The sequence below is a fragment of the Empidonax traillii genome, unplaced genomic scaffold, assembly GCF_003031625.1.
Source record: "Empidonax traillii isolate 1590-97213 ecotype Southwest subspecies unplaced genomic scaffold, ASM303162v1 scaffold77:size1270838, whole genome shotgun sequence".
Lineage (NCBI taxonomy): Eukaryota > Metazoa > Chordata > Aves > Passeriformes > Tyrannidae > Empidonax > Empidonax traillii.
The window spans coordinates 1,053,384-1,074,171 of NW_020955270.1; the positions used below are offsets into that span (position 1 = coordinate 1,053,384).

The following is a 20,788-nucleotide window of genomic DNA, read 5'->3' on the forward strand; positions in this document are numbered from 1 at the left end:
CTACATTGCTATCCCACGTTCTCCTCTGCTCTCCTCCGAGCTGGAATTTCTTCTGCGCCACGTCTCAGCCGGGCAGTTTCTCTCTAGAGTTTTTTCTCCACTCTGTTAAATGTCTCGGCCAGGGGGGTCTTCAGTGCCACACCTGCCCCCGGCCCAGAGCTGGGGGAGGAGGGGGCCTGGCCCACACCTGGGGCCTGCCGCCTCCCCCTACATGGCTCTAATTTCTCCTGCGCCACAAACCTTCTCTTCCTCTGTTCTTAAATAAGTTATCACAGAAGCTGATACCATTGGCTAGTAGTAGGAAGTCCATCCTGGAGCTGGTTATCACTGGCTTTTTCATAGAATAGCAAAAGCTTACAGTAGCTTCTAATTGAAATCGTCCCTATGGCCCCTTATTACCAAAATTCAGCCATGTGAACCCATGAAACCAACTCAAGCCATTCTATGATTCTGTAATACTACTTGATACAAAACATTTATCCTCACAGTCAGAAAAAGTATTAAGCTACAGTCATCCACAAGCACCATGTGCTTCCTCCTACACAAGGAGCATTTTGTGGCCTACCTGTATGTTGACTCATTCATTTCTGGCTCAGAAAGACACAGCCCCTCCACGCCTTGGCAATTTGTATTTCTTGGGCTTAATGGCTCAAATTGTGTGCTTTATATTATACACTGTCAAGCATCCACATCAGACAATAACTCACACATAAATATTATGAATTTCTGTTTTGCTTATCCCATAAAATTGTCTGATTTTACATTTTGGACACTGAACAAGGCCTGAATGTTTATATGTAAATAGATTTCACAAGCTGGGTGGCTTACACCTCTCTGGCCTTCACCTCCCCCTACCCCCTGACTTCTCAAAGCATTTAGAATTCATCTTGTCAACCTAAAATTACTGAGGTTTCACTGGAAAGATTTAAACAAAGTTAAGGTTTTTTTCTTCTTCTTAGCCAGCAGGTTCTATTTCAATGAACTTCAAATAAATTTCTTTATAAAACTGAAACAAATTTTGAAATAAAGTGTTGCAGCAAATGGCGAAAATGGCACTATTCTTTTTCAGAAAATATTTAACCAAACATTTTTTCTATTGTGCTTAATTTTTTATTATGGCAGTCAGTATTTGACAGCTTTGGCAAAAGTCCAAAACGCTTTTGATTGACTTTGATTTGAGCTTTTACATCATTTACATTTGATCTGAGATTTACATCATTCATCAAACAATTTTCACGTGGTAGAAATCTTCGTTAAAAACAGCATGTGATCATAAAATTGCAAACTGTCTTTAACACAGATGAAGATAAAACAGAATAAAGGATTCAAGAACAGCATTATATTTATTACTTTCTAAAAGTGTGAGTGTTGCAGCTTTCAATCTTGAACTTCCTTATTTAACTGAAAATAAAAAAAATATTTAAAGCCCAAACAAATAAAAATAAATTAAATTTTCTGCCTTTACTTCAAAGACATGAGTAAAATTGCCTCAACTGTATAATGCCTATAATCGACAAGACACGAATCTCTCCTTTCTTCTATAAACAGAGAGTGCGTAAGGAAGTACATGTTGTGGCTTTTCCTGTTTCTATCTTCAGCTATGCAAATGCAGTTGTTTTTAGTGAAACAGATTAAGAATTTGAGAAAATTATATACTGGAAAACCCTCCTAAATCAGAATATTTCTGTTGATGTATTTATAGCTGTCTTTATAGGTAGGACCTACAATATTTAAAGCCTGTGCAAACCATATTCTCATCTCCAGAGGTAAATAGTCACACTGTAACTTCTTAACTTAATTGAACTTAAATTTTGAGAAGTCCAGCAGAATCTTAGATATAGGCTCTATGATGTCTCAATAATTAATTCTGTTGAATTCACCAGCATTATATACCCTTTTAGGCCTACGAACTCTTCTAGGAAAATGGATCATAGCACAGCCAGAAGTGGAATCAGTTACAATGGAGAGGATTAGCAATGCACACAGAACACAGATTAAAACTTGGTCTCTCACACCCTAACTTCAGAAGAATGTATCACCAAGTCTCAATTTCTTTTCCACTTCATCATGACAAGACTATTAAGTCTTTGTGTCACAGATGTTCCTTCAACAGACAAAGAATTTTCAAGAAGGAAATATTTTTGGGAGGTTCAGTACTCTCAATATACTGGTGTGTATATATAAATACATAATAAATATGTATAATACATATATATGTGTATATAAACATATATATATATATATATAATGACCTCCTGTAAGAAAAATTATCTTATGATTGTTTCCCATTTCTGTGTCAAGTTTCCAGCCTTCAAAACCACAGGCTTTTGTGACTGACTGAAGAAAATTTTACCATATTAACTTGTATAAGGCTTGGCACTCGTGGGGTAGATCTCATGAATTCCTTATTTCTCACACAAGTTAGTTATCAGCACTGTACTGATACTCACTGTGTGAGCTCCATCTGAACAAGCTGTACCAGAATATGATAACTGAACGCAATCATAGGATCATAGAATTAACAGGGTTGGAAGGACCTCCAAGATCATCAAGTCCAATCCTTGATCCAACCCCACTGTGATTACTAGATCATGGCACTCAGTGCCACATTCAGCCTCATGTTAAAAACCTCCAGGGATGGTGAATCCACCATCTAATAACAATAGCTCAGCTGAATGCATTTAGGCATAAGGGCAGCAGGGTACTGAAAGTAAAGGCTGTCAGACCGAGATTTTAAATAGACTAGAAGAACAAAACATTTGCTCTTTTCCTACCTGATCTAGTAAGTTCCAGTCAAATTGTCATTAATAAAATCACTTGCTTCATTCAGGATACTGGCTTGGCCAAATATACAGATTCAACAGTAAAAAACATGACAAAAATTGTCAGAAAGCTAAGGCCCTATCATAAAATTTGTTTTAAGTGTGGAAGAATAAAGCGGTGTAACAAGCCAGTTTAGAATCATCTTAGGGAAAGTTTTACTGCCACCAGACTCCTAGTACTCCTGTGGGGACAACAGTGGAGGAGTACACAAGTTGTATAGAAATGTCAACAGAAATAAGGGACTTTGGTAGGTGAAAGAATAATGAGGATAAGACCTATCCATAAAAATCAAGCTAACTAAACATAAATGAAAAACAAGGAGGTATTTCTGTTGAAAAAAAGGAGGTGTTTCTGGTTGTGGTGATTTTAGAAGATTTATGTGGAATTGTCAATTAAAAGAACTTACTACACTTATGAAACCTAGAGCAAACTTGAAGAAGAATAACATGTTCCAATATGCAAATCAATGATAGGTGAAATTTCATGCAAGAGCATATATCTTCCTCTCAAAGCATACACATTTCATCCTTGCTAGAATGAAATAGAGAAAGATAGAAATGGCAACATAAAGAAGGGAATTAATTACATTTTGAATTGAAAGCAGCTATGAAGACCTGGAGCATTATTTCCTGTAGCTCAAATCTGTACATTGAAAGTGAATGCTCTATCAATTCAGGTCCTGCTCCTGAATCCACCAAGCTCATCAAAGGTTGGGCAATTTAATAAGAGCAGGTTGATTTCTCTGCTATCTGGAAGTTCTGATTCATTTAAATTGGGCAGCAAAATGAATCACATTTGGTGTCAGTGAATGACATTTTAAATAGCTACAGTCTTGTACTAATAAATTGTGTACATCATATACACAGAGAATGGGGTGCAGTACAGGGAGACAACAACCAGCTTCATAAGGTAGTTTGCTAGTCTGACTCAGCTTTTGCTTTAAGTACAGCCATTGCTGTTGATGTTCAGTATTGACTAGCATTATGTGGTAGGGAGGAAATATGAAAATGGAAGTGAGTTGCCGTGGGCAAACAGGCTGTGTAAGAAGCATCGCAAAAGGTCTTCCACACCCTGCTCAGTGCAAACAAATTCTACAGTACTGATAAGAATGTCCAACATCCTTCTTTCTCCTGCTCATGTGCTAGCCATTTCCAGTCTGAAGCCCAGTTCAAAGTTAACAGCCGTCTAAAAACAACACTGTTGCTCCCCATCATGCAGTGTTCTAAAGCCACCATGCATTGGTGAGAGACTGTCCTTGTTGAGACATGGTCCCTCCAAAACTACTGGAGACGGATGCTAGAACCAGAACCAAAGACAAGCTTTCCAAAAAAACAAGCTAAAGTTTAATCCAGTATTCCCAACTCAGGCTCCAACACCTCCCCAGACTCTAAGAGGAAAATGTTCAGAGGACCTGAGAAGTAAAACTGCCAGGTGTGAACCTAGGTTAAGAACTGCAGCTTGAGAAAACCTAATGAAAAGTTACACTAGGGCACATCTTGATCATCCTGCCTAATGTTACAACTTACCTCTCTTGTTTTAACATTAGCTCCCTTCCAATAAACAAGAAGTTGTGCAGAGAGAGCATTTGGGCATCACTGCAGTGCATGCTGGCTCAGGGTAAGTGTAGTCAGGTCTTGGTCTGACCAGGGGACAAGGGGAGACTAAGCTTTAAACCCCAGAGCCAGGCAGAGGTGGCTGGGGCTGTGAAGCCCACAGTGGTCAGGGCACTGTGGGGCACAAGTTGCCACATCAGGCAGCAGAAAACATCTGTGCAGCAGTGTTAGGAAAGCAAACAACACAAGTGCCAGCCTGAGAACAACACAGAGAGTGTCTTAGCAAAGGAAAAGTTACAGCACAGCTAACACCTGCGGTGGGAATGGACAAAAGGAGCAAAACTAGGGAGCACAAGATAAAGCAGGACAAAGGCACAGGTGGAAAAAAGGATGAGATGACATTTGGAAAGAAAAGCAAAAGAGGACATAAGTGGGTATGAAAGGAAGGCAGAGAAGGTTAAAAAAAGACCTGAGGTAAAGGCAGAAGAAACATAATATTGACAAACCACAAATGAAAGATGGGAGCTGTTACTCAGCTTAAGTAGTGAAGACAACAACTTATTGGTCTGGCACATACATATCATGATAGTGTTCAGAAGAAATTGCATGAATCTGGGATCACCCAAAAGAGATATAAGGTATGCAATTGAAGGAGAAAGCAGGTGGCTGTAAGGACAGTGTGAAATGAAACAAACAAACAAACCTCTCTTTAAGGAATGACAACATAACAGAAAGACTGAGATCACAAATCTAACAAGTGTCAATCATTAGGTCTGATATATTCAAGTGCTCCATAAAAGCAGGGCCAGGAGTTTGCCAGGTTTCCACTCACAGACAGATGCAGCTGTGTATTGTCAATTACCAATGACACTGTGTCCCAGACTTTGTATTACATCATCAAAACAGTGCTGGTTATGCAGAAATGTGTCCTAATGTTTCTCGTTATTTATTCCCTGTCCACACCCTTGTTACATTTGGACGAAGTAACTCACAAAGATACTGTGAGGCCCTCAATCTGGCCTTGTTCTTGACATTCAGTCCTTTTAATTCACACTGCTTTTGGGAGATCAGAGTCAATCTGTAAATTCTTGTACCTTCCATTGTTGAACTTTCAAGTAACTTCTAGCTTCTACAGATTTTAACCACTCTTCAAAATAATCACTGCTTGACAGAAGTGCAAGAACACTTTCATACCTGACAGAAAAATTCTACCTCGTACCCTATAGAGATTTTCATCAATCTCCATTTGCAATTTGAAGTAGTAGAATTTGGTGAGGTTTTTATTCAAGTGAACTAAGTGAACTAAAAATGCCAGTTCAACACACAGAACAACTATCTGAATGTCTTTGAAGGAAATTCCCAAAAGGCAGCAGCAATTTGTTTTGCAGTCCAGAGGGAAGCTCCCTGTTACAGTCACCATATAGCAATCTAAAAACTAAGGAGACAAAAAAGATCCAGAGTCTGTTACTAGGGGCATCATTTGTTACGTTCACCTGGAGTGAATCTCCACAGGATGTTACTGACCTGTCATCTAGAGATTCTTCTGAGAGGTCCTGCTATAAGATCCATCTGACACAACAAGGCTGCATGCACTGAACACAAGTTGAGTCCTCAAATCAATCCAAGGAGTTATTTCTCATACACAGTGACAATGATGACTGAAAATTTTGTGTGGGTTTGAATGCCTGAAGACTGAAAGTCATAGTGATTCTTCACAGTTCTTCATGATGAGAACTCCTGAATTTCATCTTTAGACTACAGAGAGACTACGAAGCATACAGGGGTTTATACAGTATTTTCACCTTTTGTACATCTAGACCATAATACCTTCTTTTGGATCCCAAAGAAGACTGAATTGAGTATTTTAGAACATTCTGTCATGCAGTATTTCTTCTGTGCTTTTTAAAGTGTCTGGCTTGTTACTGTAGCTACGATGTTTACTCACTCTGCAATTCAGAGCTTTATTATTGCAATGAATCATGAACTATGAGCTACCAACTTCAAAGAAGATCCAGTGAAATTTAAAAATCACACCAGAGAGGAATATAAGTATTGTTTTTCCGCTCCTTTTATCATCTTACTTAGCAATAACCTGAGTCTTTCTGATGCTTTTGTAAGAGCATCCTTTCTACTGGTTTCAAGAGGAAAATTACTATGACAACAGTTCTGTCTCCTGCTTAAGTAGAGTCCTTGTAGTCCTACTAGGATTATCCTTTTAATAGTATTTTTAAAGCAACAATATCCACTCTTAATGGTCAGTAATAAAGGCACTATTGTGATATATCATGTAAAAATCCTGCTAATTTACAAACTAGTTCTATTTGAAAAAAACTCCATGAACAAATCAAAGTACCAAGCAGTTCTGACATCCATGACTTGACATGTGCTTTGGATCCCAGCTGGACTCCTGCATGTGAAAGGAGATGTATGTGACACACTTAAAGTTACAAACAGGGAGTATCTGAAGTTCTTCACAAAATGGGAAAGTTGCTGAGCTGGATACATTTTCACTTTCTCTGAAATTCAGGATGATGTAAATACCAAATGAGAGCAAAAACATGTCAGTGATACTGGACTGATGGAATTAATAGTGTGAAAACACAACCCCATTCCATTCCTTGAAATATTGGCAATTCAGCATTAGAATGAATACAGTACCAGAGCACATACAAACAGGGGGCACTCATGACTCAGAAGGGAGTTGAACTTAACAAACTAACACATATTTTCCTTCAGCTTTTATTTCTGGTTATGAAACTGAAAGATCTTTGGTCATCTACAACACTGAATAGCCCAAAGTAAGCCTTCAGACTCATCTTTATTTTATTGCTGCAGAGGAAATTTGGACAAAACAATCATATTCAAAATCAGAGTGGACAGATTTATAGAGGAAATATTTTTTTTTGACAGACTGCCAAAAGTGATTTACATTATGTATCCTCTGCTGAACTTCTCTGATATCCATTCTATCTTTGTGAGAACTCAATCCTGTCAGTTCTGAGCTTCAGAGCTTAGTTAGGCAAGGGTCAGAGACAGAATATGTGAAGTACTTCTCAGTACTTGAAATATAAGCTCCTGAGGCTTTTTTGAAGTTTGATTGTTCTTAAAAAAATGCATCTTTCACGCTTCTCTTGTTTCCCATCTTCCTCCAATGTTGTTTCATAAACTAGTGTTTTTAAATAACCACAGAAAGAGTTTAGAGGGAAGTTGTGATTTTTTTTTTCATTTGAAAACACAGACATTTCCTGATAGGACAGAACAAAGACCAAACATTCAGGTTAACTAAAGAGCAAAATAGGTCTCTACATTTACTATTACCTTAGTCTTTAGCATGCCGAAAAAGACTTCATTTCTGACAAAAGCATGGACTTCTGGAATATTATGCTAAGGAGGAGCTCATTCCCTGAGTGATATTCATGCAGAAGAAATACAGTTTATCTAGATTAACAAAAGATAAATAGGCAGGATAGACCTAATGTTTCTTTAAAACGATGAAAGAAACATGGGTCAGTCAAAAAAGGCACCTACATATCCATAGTAACACATTTCCTTCTCCTCTAGGAGCTTTCCAATATGCAGTTAAAGTCAGCAGTTTCTGAACCTTCAACACGGGATACATGACAAGTTTTGTAACTGCCCTTATTCCAGTTATTAAACAATTACACATAATCTCCCCAGAATTACTGCTTTATGCAGGGGGAAAACAGGAGAAGCAGAGAGGTTTGCTATGTGAGCCTCAACTGACCTTAGAAAGTCAAAAAGCAGAACAGTTGCCAAATCCAAAATGATCACTCAAAAAATCCTGGCATTAACAACTTGCTTTTTTGTGTCAGACTCACATTAAAGACACATTAACTGACAGTCACTTAGAAAGCTCCATTTGCATTCAGTTTTCTAAATGCAAGTATTAGTCATTGATACATGTGCTATAGATTGACACTAGGCATTACTGTGAGATAAACCTTGCCTGCTTTGGAGACCCTGTAACTTTGGAAAGCCTGAAGGCAGGTACTGCAGAACTTGTCTCCCACAGCAACCATGCATCATCTCACTTCTTGCCCAACTTTTCTTCCTCCCTTGAATTTTCTCTCAGTATACTCCTACTATTCTGTGTCAACAAACACACTACTAAAGCCAGCAGTTGCTCTGTTGATTTTGCTTTAATGCCTTAGTAAGAGAAAATTGAACTTATAACAGCCCACAGATCACTTGTATGCATTTAGCCAGATTTTTCTGACTACAGTCTCAGCAACTGTGACGATTGCATCTACACCCCTGCACAGTAAGAGGAAAAGTTTGCTACTCAGACAGATCTCAAGAATAATGTTATAATCACACCATTTCCTCATCAACAACTGCAAGCTGTAATTATACAAAAACTACATGTTTGGCACATTGAGGCACATGGGGTTAAATGATTAATTTACTCCCTCTACAGGTGAGAAGGAAAACACAATGCGTGCAAGAGGGTTAGACGTGTCTTTAAAACAAAGAATAGAAATAAGTATGACGATGATTCATGTGAAAACATCCCTGAGTGATAATATTAAGTTTTACTTCAGGAAATTGCTCTGGTTTTGGTAAAACTCCTCTCTAGTTGGTGCTTGTTTTACTATTGTATAAATCAACATTAGCAGGTAAAATGGATTTACATGAGTGTGACAGAAAGATAAAATCAAAATCCAGTTTAGTTTTGGGTAGAAAGTTACTCTTTAATTTCCTAGTACATTTAATAATCCTTACTACATTTTCCTACAACATTTAATGTTGGCAGCCTTGTTTCACTCACATGGTTTACCAATTTTGCTCAGGATATTTAAATTCTAAAGTTTATGATGACTAACTTATCTCCCACAGTATCCTACGGTTTTTGATTGCAATTCAAATTGTGTTCAAAAAGTCATCATAATTATTGCCACATTTTTCCTCACTTTTGGAAAAGAAAGCTGCTTTTGTTACTGCAACAAGAGTGATCCTGTGAAATGTCACCCTTTTACTTAGGTACAATTCTTGATTATACATCAAATCATACTGTCTCAGTTTATTTAGCGAACAGAGCCAGCACAAGTTTGGAAAGGTGAGATGAATCATACATTATGGCATGGGTTTCAATAGAATTTGTCAGAGCCAGTTGCAGAATCTTTATCTTGAGACTTACATTGCTGAATCCTTCAGCCAACCCTTAAATATTCCTGTGTTTTCAGTCCCTTCACATTTTATGCTGAGGTACAAGCAGACCACAATAAGTAGGTGGAAAAAGGCAGAAGGTAAAAGGAAAAAAAAGGCAGAAAGAAGACAAGAACCTAAAGTCATGAACTATAAATCCTAAAGACACTTATATTTCTTTTTAAGAAAAGCAGCTTCTTTTTAAATGCACACTATAGAAAGCAACTACTAAACAGAAGCTAAAAATTAACCTAAATTTTATGACTCTTTCTATTCCAAAGAACTGTTTGCTTTTGCCTGAACGGGTGTTGTAGCTGCCCATTTCACTTAAAAGGTTGTTTGACAGCCCACACAGGCAGGGAGTTGCCCTGTCCCTCCATTTCAGACAGACACTGACTGCCCCTGAACAGGCCACGACAGCTCTGGGCAGGGGTTATGCCATCTTGCACCACAAATAGCAGCAAAGCAGGGCGAGGGGAAGCTACCAAGCCAACAGGGAGTAGTGATGGGTGCCAAGTTCATCTCAAGGGTAGGAGCTTCAAAGCTGTTTCCAAGGCTGGATATTGAGACACAGCCTCATACAAATTTGACTGGTGAGGGAGGCCAGCGCTTCCCACTGCCTTATTTAGTGAAAAAAACACCTGGCTGAGTGCTTGAGGAATCGCTGGAGAGACCAGAAGCCACAGCAGGACACTGGCTAAATAATTCTATTAAGAAGATAAGAAAGTAAGATATCAGCGATGTACACCTGCCTGCGAACAGAAAGCCCATGTACAAATGTTGTTATTCAACTGAAATACGTGACACCAATTAGTCTGTATTACAGGTATAGCTGATATTTATTCTGGTTTTCCAAAAAGTCAGAAAGGAAAGCCTGCACAAATTGATGTTTGCATTAAGAACCAGCCTAGGCTCATGCACAAGCTTTCAGTAATAGACAAGAAAACTCTAATTTGAAACAAACACTAGTTCTTTCAGAATATTCAATTTGAAACAAACACTAGTTCTTTCAGAATATTCAATCTTTACTATTCTAGGTAGCTACCCAATTCTTTTTTAAATGAAAATTTCCTTGGAAAGTTGACATTCAAGAAATACAACAGAAAGGCAGAAGTTTGAGCAAAAGATCAGATCTCGAAAATCTCAAGAGAGAGGAAAAGGATGGGGTAGAAGTAAACATACAGTCTCTTGAACATGCTGCAACATTTCAGAGCTACTTGCACTTACTGGAATGTCTAAAAAGTGAACTTCTCAATAAAAGCCCTTAATGTTTGCCCTCCATTATTGATTTCGAGGCCAGAATGATCCTAAACAGTCAGACATGTTTACCTCAACCATTACAGTTGAACCTTGCAGATTTTGAAAAACATGATTTTGTCTCCTACAACACTGCAGTAAAAACTACCAAAAGAGAGACATTATTTCCATTAAAAAGCCCTTCCTTGGCAGATATTCATTTGCATTGAATGCTGGTCACAGCTGGACTAACTTCAGGAAAGCTGAGCTCAGCACTTCAAATTCAGATGCTTATTTGAATCTTTACAGACTAATTCTTCTTCAGCTTGCAATCCAATCAGCTTCAGCCAGGCAAATGTTACAGATTTTGCCCCATGGCCTGCAAAGCTGAGTTGGAAGTCTCTGAACAAAGACTCCCCTGCAACTTTCTGCACCCTCATTTTGTAGCTGGGATAAAAGTAATGTTGGAACGGGGAATGTGGTTACACCTTGGAAAATATAATTATGCTTAGAGAGATCATCTTGATTGCTTCCACTTACTCTGAAACATTCAGCACTGCATCACATATAAAGATGTCTCCAGAGGGAATACAGAAACTGCAGAGGGGACATTTAAGGCTCAAGTCCATCTTGCATCAAAATCTGCAAACTTCTGAATTTATGGCAAGCTTCAGTGCTTCTGTCACCTTATGTAAGTGACCAAGACAATACTATACTGAATGACATGAGCTATCATATTCTGATGGCTGCCTCAGAAACAAAATGCAATTTCTGCTATGTCTGCACAAGATATGATATTAGGATGTATGATTATCTCCTGCATGTAGATCAAGCACAGACAGAGTCAGGTCTAAGAAAATAAAAATACAAATAATAATAATAATAACAACAACAACAACAACTATTTATATTTCAAAATAGGAAAACAGTTGGTAAGAAACATGAAGACCATTCTTTCTCCACATGCTCTCAGAGCTGTGTCTTTTGAAAATGTAATAAAAAACAGGGATGACATCTGACAATGTCCAGGCAATCATACAGATCTCTTTAACAAATTAATTCATGAGACAACAGGAAGCTGAAATATGTAACAGCTTTGTTTAAAAAAAAAAAAAGTCCAAGTAGTTATATCCAGGAATGGTCCTTTAATTTATAATATTAAGCTTCTTCTCCAAGATAGAAGAGTAATACAATAAACAAGAGGGATTTGCCATGGAGACAGAGGCCTTAGTGGTGACACAGAAATTCCCTCTGTATTTTACAATTTCTCTCTGTGTTCCCCTCTCTCACCAGCCAGCCAAGAGACACAGTAATTTCAGAACTTGAAGAAAGGAGATGTGAACACAAGATCTTTGTACACTTTGTCCTGGTGAAAGCCTCTAGATGTTCCAGCAAAAGAGAAATGGCAACTGTGGTGAGAAGAGAGCTCAACCAAACTGTGAAGGATTATGATCCTCATGACAGCACCATGTGGCCAGGATCAGCTCCACAAGAACTGAGCTCACACTGCTGATCTTGGGCAACACAAATGTAAAATTAATGTTGCAATTAAAATCCATAGCTCGCAAAGCCTTTCTTCACAATGACTGGACCACCAATGTGTTTTGATAAAACCATCTGATGCAGTTTTGGCATTATGTTAGACTCCCAAGAACTTAATTTACACTGACCTTAATCAGTGTGACAGCAATAAAAGATAGCCTGAACTTTGAATGCACACATCACACCTCCCTCCTCTCCCACCCCTTGCCCTTCTCCTTTTCTCTGATGACCACAATGTGGTTCTTCCAAGAACATCATGTGGATATGGCAGGAGGAACTGGATGCTCACACAATTCATGCATTCCAGAGACTGGGGAGCTCAGATATTTGCATTCACTTTGGTGCACATCAGCCTGTAAAAGGGTATGAAATTAAATGCTGCTGGAGACTGGGACATTGGGTTAAACAGGCCTCCCAAGGTTGGAGGCAACTCTGGGATAGATCCCCCCTCCCCACTGGCAGGGATGCCTGCAGAGTCTATCCAGTCTAAAGATGGAATATTCACTTTTGGATACTTGAGTAAAAGCACCTAAGATCCAGCCAAATACAGAGAAGAAATCCTAAAGTAGCTCCAAATATGTACTCTCTTGCTTTGTAACTGTGAATTCTGTGAGGCCAAAGGCTGTAAAACTGTATGTTTCCAGTTGAACCTGCTTATAACTCTTTAAATACTGTAATTCACTGCAGTAGATGATAAGGTTGTTATTTAGATACTGCATTGGCAATATTTAGATACTGCATTAGCAATAAATCCAATCATAATCATCCTCATAATTACTGTGTCCTACTTGTTGTGTCTGCCTGAGAACCCTTCCTTTTACAACTCTCCTACATTCAGATTGGCCCCTTCGTTGCCTATGAAGGATCCAATGCTATCAGGGATTTCCTTAAACTTATCAAGATACAGCTAAGAAACCTAAACAGTAAATCAAATCACATCCTAAAATAATGTATTTACCTTAAGCAGGAGGGGCAGGATATAAAGTAGTTACAATAGGTTGGATAATCTCTTTGTGGGTTCCCTATTATTAGCAAAGCAAGGGAGCGCAGGGAATCTTTCCGTGCTACAATCTGTTGTGCTTGATCTCTACAAACAAGCCTGGCATCTCTTCTTTAACATCTGTAGCACAGTGTTGTCAGAACTCCCTCCACGGAACACTTCCTAGGGTGCTATGGATACATGCCAGTACTGTTGCCCCAAAGCTTTCCTTGTTCTGGGTGGGCTCTGTCATTTTTCTTCTCCCTTGGTTTCCTGGCATGCTTTCTGGGTGCAAAGACATGGATTTTTGACTTCCAGCTTCAAAGAGCTCAATTCATGCCCTGAAGAATGGAGCTGAGGTGCTTTTACGTGCCACATGACGATATTGATCTGCCATCTGGAGATACTGATCTCTCCTCCTTGACTGCAATTTGGCCAACTCCTGCAGCAGGCACAGCTGGCTGTGCTGTGGGAAGATGGAGGCTCCAAGGCCACTCCCTTTCTCTCCTGGTCCAACAGCCTGTATGACCAGGTGGTATGCTGGACCAGGGAAGGGAAGTATCTGACTGCTAACACTGGGGGGAAGAGGGGTGGGGGGTACGACACAGTGCAAAAAGGAGTATTTTTCAGCCAAATCAGTGTGTCAAATCAGCTTCCCATGTGACTGCAGAAAAACTTGTGCCAGCATGTGGGAGGCAGTCATGGTTTGGAAACAAGCAGCCAGGCACAGATGAGCCCAGTTCTTTCACTAGGAATTAAGTACTTATTTTGGGGGAAAAAATGCAAACCAAAACAAGAATCACTCTTGCTCCTCATGAAGTGCCTAAGGCTGAGTGCCAGTCACTCTGCACAGCTTAAAAATGATGCAGAGGCACACAGGGGGGAGTAAAAGGCACAAGCATAAGTCCCTTGTCTTGACTTGTGGTGTGGCTCCAGCAGCAGGAATGAGCATGAAAGACAAAACAAATCAGCTTGCATGGTTTTCACTTGCCACACGTGAACTTAATGAGAATAATTTAATTTGATTAAATGAATCTGAAATTTTGGATAACATTTCTGTGTTGACTGCATAACCAGCTCCAGCAACTCTGGCTCTGACAAATCTGTGATACATGTATTTTAAGGAGAAGTAAGCAAGCCAGTTTAGGAAATAACAACAGCATGAAGTTTTATACAAGTCTACTACTCAGCTTTGCTTTGTTTGAAATTTGAAAAACTGAGGGTGTTTTTTACATTCTTTCAATTTGTCTTAATCTTTAACTATGCTCTTTAGTTCTACCAGGAAGAATAAAAGGAAATGCCAAATTATAATAAAAAAAATGCAAATTTCAAATTGTACCAACAAAACCAGGGACCAAAGAACATGGGAAATACTGATGTACACTGTGTAAAATTTTCAGGTTCATTTCTTGGTGATTAAGCTTGAGGTAAGCATTCAAATTAAATCAGAACATTTCAAAAAAGAAGAACAGAAAATTATGGTACTCAAGAGACTGGAGTGATAATTGCAGATCAAAACTCAAAAACTTTAGTAGTTTTTGTGACCTTATCTTAGCACCAGAGAGAAAAAATTTTGGAAGACGAGAAGAGTAGTGAAAGTAGAGTCAGTGTCCACAGGACCAAAACATATAACAGAAACATCTGAAAATAAAATATGTATCAGTAGCAAAGCTAACAATGGCATCTGCTAAGTCTTCCTTACATATCCCACTACTAAATCTAGTATTCAAATGTTTTAATCTTTGCTCTAATTTATTCATTTGAGGTGACAATCTCAGTATCAGGCACCTGTTTTTTATGGACATCTCCAACTGAAACAGTTCAGTGATTCCTAAGCAGGTTAGAGAAAGTGGTTTGCTCATGCTAAGTGCTCTAAGTGTTCTTCATTTTTAAAATAGCTTTTGAATTAGGAACACACCATTATCTTGCAGAAATCTATCCCAACTCCATTATACACCACACAGAAGGCTTCACACTGTGCCTAAATTTGCACTGGCCCCTGGCACAGGTCACAATTTTATCACGAGGTGCAGATAGACCTATTACTTTTATTAAAGTGACTGCTTATATAATGCTATTATAGGTCAGCGTAGGTCTCGGTCCGTTGGTGAGATGCTTGTGCTGTTATCTGAGCTGGGAAACCAAACATAGGAGTGATCTCTTTTGAGTCCTAAGGGCACGGAACATGGTGGCACATGTTGGAAATTCCTTCGACAGTGGCGAAATGCTGACAGATTAATCTACACCTGGCTCCCAAACATGCCTATGTATGTCTCACTGAACCATAAATCAAATATGTTTTTACAAGTTTTCTTCTTTTAGAAATCACTCAGCAGATATTTTGAGCTCAAATCAGGATCCTTTTTCTCATAAAAGTGCCAAGCAGATTAAAGTATCAGTTGCTTAAGCATCTAGAGGAGCAGCACTACAAAGAAGGGGTATCTCTAAAGTTGCCTTTCAGAAGGCAAGTCAAAGAGCCATCACCCATTATCACTGAAGAAAGCTTGTCAACTCCTTCCGAACAGCTGCTGCCACAGTTGACAGCAGTAGATTTGCATGATGGGGCTTTCTGAGCTCCAGTTTATCCTCACTCAGTTGCACAGTGTAAGTCTTATCACAGAGGATTAAACAACTGTCGAGAGCAGAACTGTGTATATGCATGTGTGAATACATAACAGGCATCTCTTTCCCTGCCCTTTGTTGGGAGTTGGACAGGAAAATTGTATCCTATCCTGAACTGTTCTCAGACAAGGCTATCAAAAAAAAATGAAGAACATACTTTTAAATTATTAAATATGCTAGGACTTTCCAGTCAGGAAAACAGATAGCTTAGCAGGGAGATTTACAAACTGGAAAGAATGAAGAGATGTCCTAGGACTAATTACTTACAGTCTTTTGAAATGAAAAAAACCCAACAAAACAAAACAAATATTACAGTTAACACAAGTATTAAGTAGTAGGTTCAAAGGAAAAAAAGGACACATTTCTTCACTCAACTTGTAGTTGACCTGTGAAAGTCCTTACCACATGGCATTCAGGATCCTAAAATTTTATACATCTGTACTTTCAAGAGGATAATAGTCAACTTTACAGCAAAAAATATTCAAAGGTAATAAATATCAAGGTACCACCTCCAAAGCGATAATAAATATCAATGTACCACTCTCTTGAAGGCTTCAAACCCCTCAAGACACACATCACCAGGGGAAGGCAGAATGGAACACTCACTCCATTATTCTGCTCTTCACTGCACATTTGGCAAGCAACCATGGAATATATAGGAGATAGCTAAAGGAATTTTAGGTTTTCATTGGCACATTTCACAATGCTTTTGAAGATAGACATGAGTTACTTGTCTTCCTTCTGCAAGGAAGATAGATATGAGTAACAACCTGTGGTGGTTCAAAATATTTTTTCTACTACAAAAAAAATTAGAATCTATTTGATTAGTCAATGTAGTTTTGTTATCCCCTGTCAGTAAGACAAAAAATTAATAACAGTCGCTATATAACACAAACATGATACAAGCTTTCTCTTCTACTTTTAGTAAAAGACTCCTGGGCAAGCTCACGTTGATTCACGACTCTGTGCCAACAATTCCTATTCCATTTTACTGCCACAAGGAAACCCGAGTTATGTACAATGTATATACAGAGAGCTCAGAAGGTGTATGGCAGGGATAGCATGAAATTCACAGTTTAGGAAGGTGTAAAGTCCTGTACTCTTCTCTTGAACTCTACCCCGCTGTCTCCTGTCTGTAAATGGCACCTCTCAGTCTTGCTTGCAAATTACTATATAAGCACTAGTCTGGGAGTGCAGCCAAACATGGGGAAGTCCAAGCTGTATCCCCTGTTAAGTCCACAGTCAAAGTAATTTCGTTAGTATTTTTTTATAAAAGTAGGCAGATTGTGGTAAGGAAGGGTATACCAAACTGTAAGGAAAGGTGCCTTAATAAAGCCCTTCAACATCTAGTCATTTAGCACCAATAAGACTGATATCCCCTTGTGAAAAAAAACCCTCCTAATAATTTCTCAGTTACTAGAATACATGCAGCATTCATGGTGGTTTTTAGACTGCTCCATGTGCTGAGCTGTAAAAAGCAATACTGGTTTGGAGAACTAAGGGAACAGTATTTCCTGAACTTTTGACATGTGCTTATTCTGCTGCTGAGATTGTACCAGAGATAGATGGAAAAAGATTTATTTCTTCCCCCCTGCCTGCAACTCTCCCCCTTGCAAATCTTGTGGAGCAGTTCATGCAGCATTTACTCTCTCTGTGTCTTCTGAACTATATAGGGAAAGAAGGCAGAGAATGCAAAGCTTTGCATCACTCATGCAATCAGTTTGAGAGATGAATAGGAGGGTTCAAGAAAATAGAAGGGGCTCTCAGAGCTTGTAAGCTTGTAAACTGTCAGAACAGCCAAAGATACCTCTCATTTTCAATCCCTGAAGAATCAAGTGCATAGTCCTGTTTGTGAACAATGTGTTAGTGTGGAAGGGCCTGGGACACAATAGTAACAAAATCTGGTTAGCGAAATAATCTCATCCAAGTGTACAATTAACTTACATAGATTTCAGTGAACACTGACCACACTTGCTGCCAGGCATCTAGGAAGGTGAGAGTCAAAAGAAAGGCAATGCTGGGATTAAGTCCAGTTTGCAAAAACAGAATAACTAATTCTTATGATGGGAAGATCAGAGAAAAAGAATTTCCTTTCATGCTGTTTCAGAGCATTGAGTATCTTAGATTTTGTTACTTTACCTGGTGACAGAAATCCTTTTGCACTTCTCATTGTCTTTCTTTTTTTGGTCTTTTCTCATCCCCTCCTTCCCTCCCTAAATTCTTTGCTTCCACTGATGTATTCCCTGCCTTTCTCCTCATTGTGTTTTAACAGAATCCCAAAATGGATGAGATTGGAAAGGACCACAGTGTATCATGTGGTCCAACCTCCCTGCTCATGCAGGGTCATCTTAGAGTATATTGCACAGGATCGTGTCCAGATGGTGCTTAAATATTTCCAGATAGAGAGAGTCCACAACCTCTCTGGGCAGTCTGTTCCAGTGCTCAGTCACCTGCACAGTGACGAAGTTCTTCCTCGTGTCCAGGTGGAACTTCCTGTACATCAGTTTCTGCCAATAGCCTTTTGTCCCATTGCTTGGCACCACTGAGAAGAGCCTGGCTCCATCCTCTTGACATCCTCTTCCCTCTACCCTTTTTTTCTTTTATTTTATCTTTGATATTCTGCAATTCTTGACTTCAACTCTGAGTTATTTTCAGCGTTGCCCCTGATAGGTGAACATGGGAACTGCTTGCTAAAGGACAAACCCTGGCATGGTCCCAGGGCACAGCCCTGTTTTATGTTCAGGACAAAAAGTTTCCAGCAAACCTCCTGAAGCGCAATGGTGGAAATTAGCTAATTTAGCTTAACCCAGGGAGGGTAAAAACAAACCAAACCAAACCAAACAAACAAACAAACAAAAACAACCCAAAATATTTACAAAGGGATCTATCTTGGTATTTTTAATTAGGATGCATTCAACAATTATCCTGCCTGCTCCAGAGGGGACATTGAGGTTTTTGCTATCCGGACAACAGAACTCACTACTAAAAAGTCAGCAAATACATTCTGACAAGCATTTAGTAAGAACATATTTTGAAGAACTAGGAATAATTTAATTTAGGAATAACATATTAGAATGAAATTGAAATTCTTCCCCATGAGGGTAGTGAGGAACTAGAACAGGTTGCCCAGAGAAGTCATGGGATGCCCCATTCCTGAAGGTGTTCAAGGCCAGGTTGGATGGGGCTCTGAGCAACCTGGTCTACTGTAAGGTGACCCTGTTTGTGGCAGGGGGTTGGAACTAGATGATCTTTAAAGTCCCTTCAAACTTAAGCCATTCTACGATTCCATGATTTGTGTGAATTCTGTTTTGCCATTTGCAAAGTCCAGAAGGATCCATGAGAACAGCTCTGCTATGTGACTGTGAGACCTTATCAAAGCATGTTTATGGACTGCAACACTAAACACATCAAACAAAACTCACAAGTACTACAAAAGAAAAGGTACCAAATCCTTAAAATACCACAAAGCTTCCTCCAAACTGCTGCCACAGAAACCCTGACGTCCTTCCTAAGATCCTTGCATAACGCGGCTGTTGCAGCATTTAGCCATTTGTTACAGCATTTATGAACGGATTTACTTTTGTCACAGGCATTCTGACGAGAAAACTCTTGTTGACAAAGACAATGGCAATTTCTTCTGTGAAAACAATCTTTAATTTCTCATCAAAGATGAACTTAGTAGACATTAACATTTCAACAGCTTTTCAGAAAGCTGGATTATAAATTAGGAATGTCAAGATCATAGTGACTCCTGAGCAATTTAAGTTCTATCACTCACACTAAAAAAGACACAAATTAAATATGGAATGAACACAGGGTGGAGCTGGTTCCGCCATGCTTACTCATGCAGAACAGGGTGTACCTAAACAATTCCCCTGTGGGACACTTCTGCAAAGTGTACTACAGGCCTGTTCAGATTAAATTGAGAAAAGAAATGTAATAAAATGTTCCCTTTTTGACTACTTAAAATGCTAATATGTTTCTTCTAATGAGAACAAACTGGTGCCCTTCTGGTGCAGTGCCTAGATTAATCTTGGTCACCATCAGATTTATGTTTTTTTTTTTCTGCAGCTGTCATGCACAGGGGAAATAAAGATATATGTACATAGGAAGAAAATATGTAATAAATATGAGACAACCTTCCCAAATTCCAACTGTAACAGCACTGTCAGGATGGGAAAAGCCTAATTGCTGGCACTCCATACCTAGCTTGGACATGCACTTCGCCAGTGAGATCTACATCTGTCTTGTATGAAGCTGCAGATTGATGAGACAAAGAAATACAGTTCTAATTCAGGCTCAGGAAGAAAGTATGGATCATCCAGAAACTTTCTGTGCATTTCTTTGCCAGTGTGATCCCTTGTGTCTCAGTACGACAAACTTGTCACTGGCTTCTGACTTCTTATCCTTATCACAGGATTTACTCTTCAAGTTGTTGTGCTCAGTCCAAGTTTTCCATTCAGACAACTCTAATCTTTTCTTGCCACCTCAGTCCTCTGTGCAGGTGCCTTCTCTTTCACCTTGTCTAAAACAGTCCAACCTGGCTCCTTGGCTGTGTATCCAGGGTGCCATATCTCAGACAAAATGGACCCTCATCTGCTTTGAAGTTATACGATTCAAGGCCACCTTTAGGGAATATCTACATGATGTTAAATCTACATGATAATAAGTCAGAAGCATATGACAGGTACAGGCTGTACAGAGAGCTGGATCCAACTGCACTTCAGGCAAACTTATTCTAAAAGACTATCCAAACAAAATTTCAATACTTTCAAGAATATTCTCCTGGATTATGGGGAGTGTCACTCCAGGAAGGAGCCCCAAATGCATGGAAGCAGGTAAATAATTCAGATAGGCATCTACAGGG

General features: G+C 39.1%; 1 protein-coding gene across 6 annotated transcripts in view; it reads right to left on the reverse strand.

Moving 5' to 3' along the window:
- Positions 1-20,788, reverse strand: part of GHR (growth hormone receptor) — a 157,091-nt gene that overhangs the window by 19,080 nt on the left and 117,223 nt on the right. Inside the window, exon 1 of one of the 6 annotated variants that reach the window (XM_027880897.1) lies at positions 5,901-5,922. The exons of the other annotated variants lie outside the window; for them this stretch is intronic. Within the exon in view, the coding sequence (XP_027736698.1) occupies positions 5,901-5,907 (7 nt within the window). The 5' untranslated portion in view covers positions 5,908-5,922. Of the gene's footprint in view, positions 1-5,900; positions 5,923-20,788 lie in introns of those variants that run through there. 6 annotated transcript variants of the gene reach the window in all.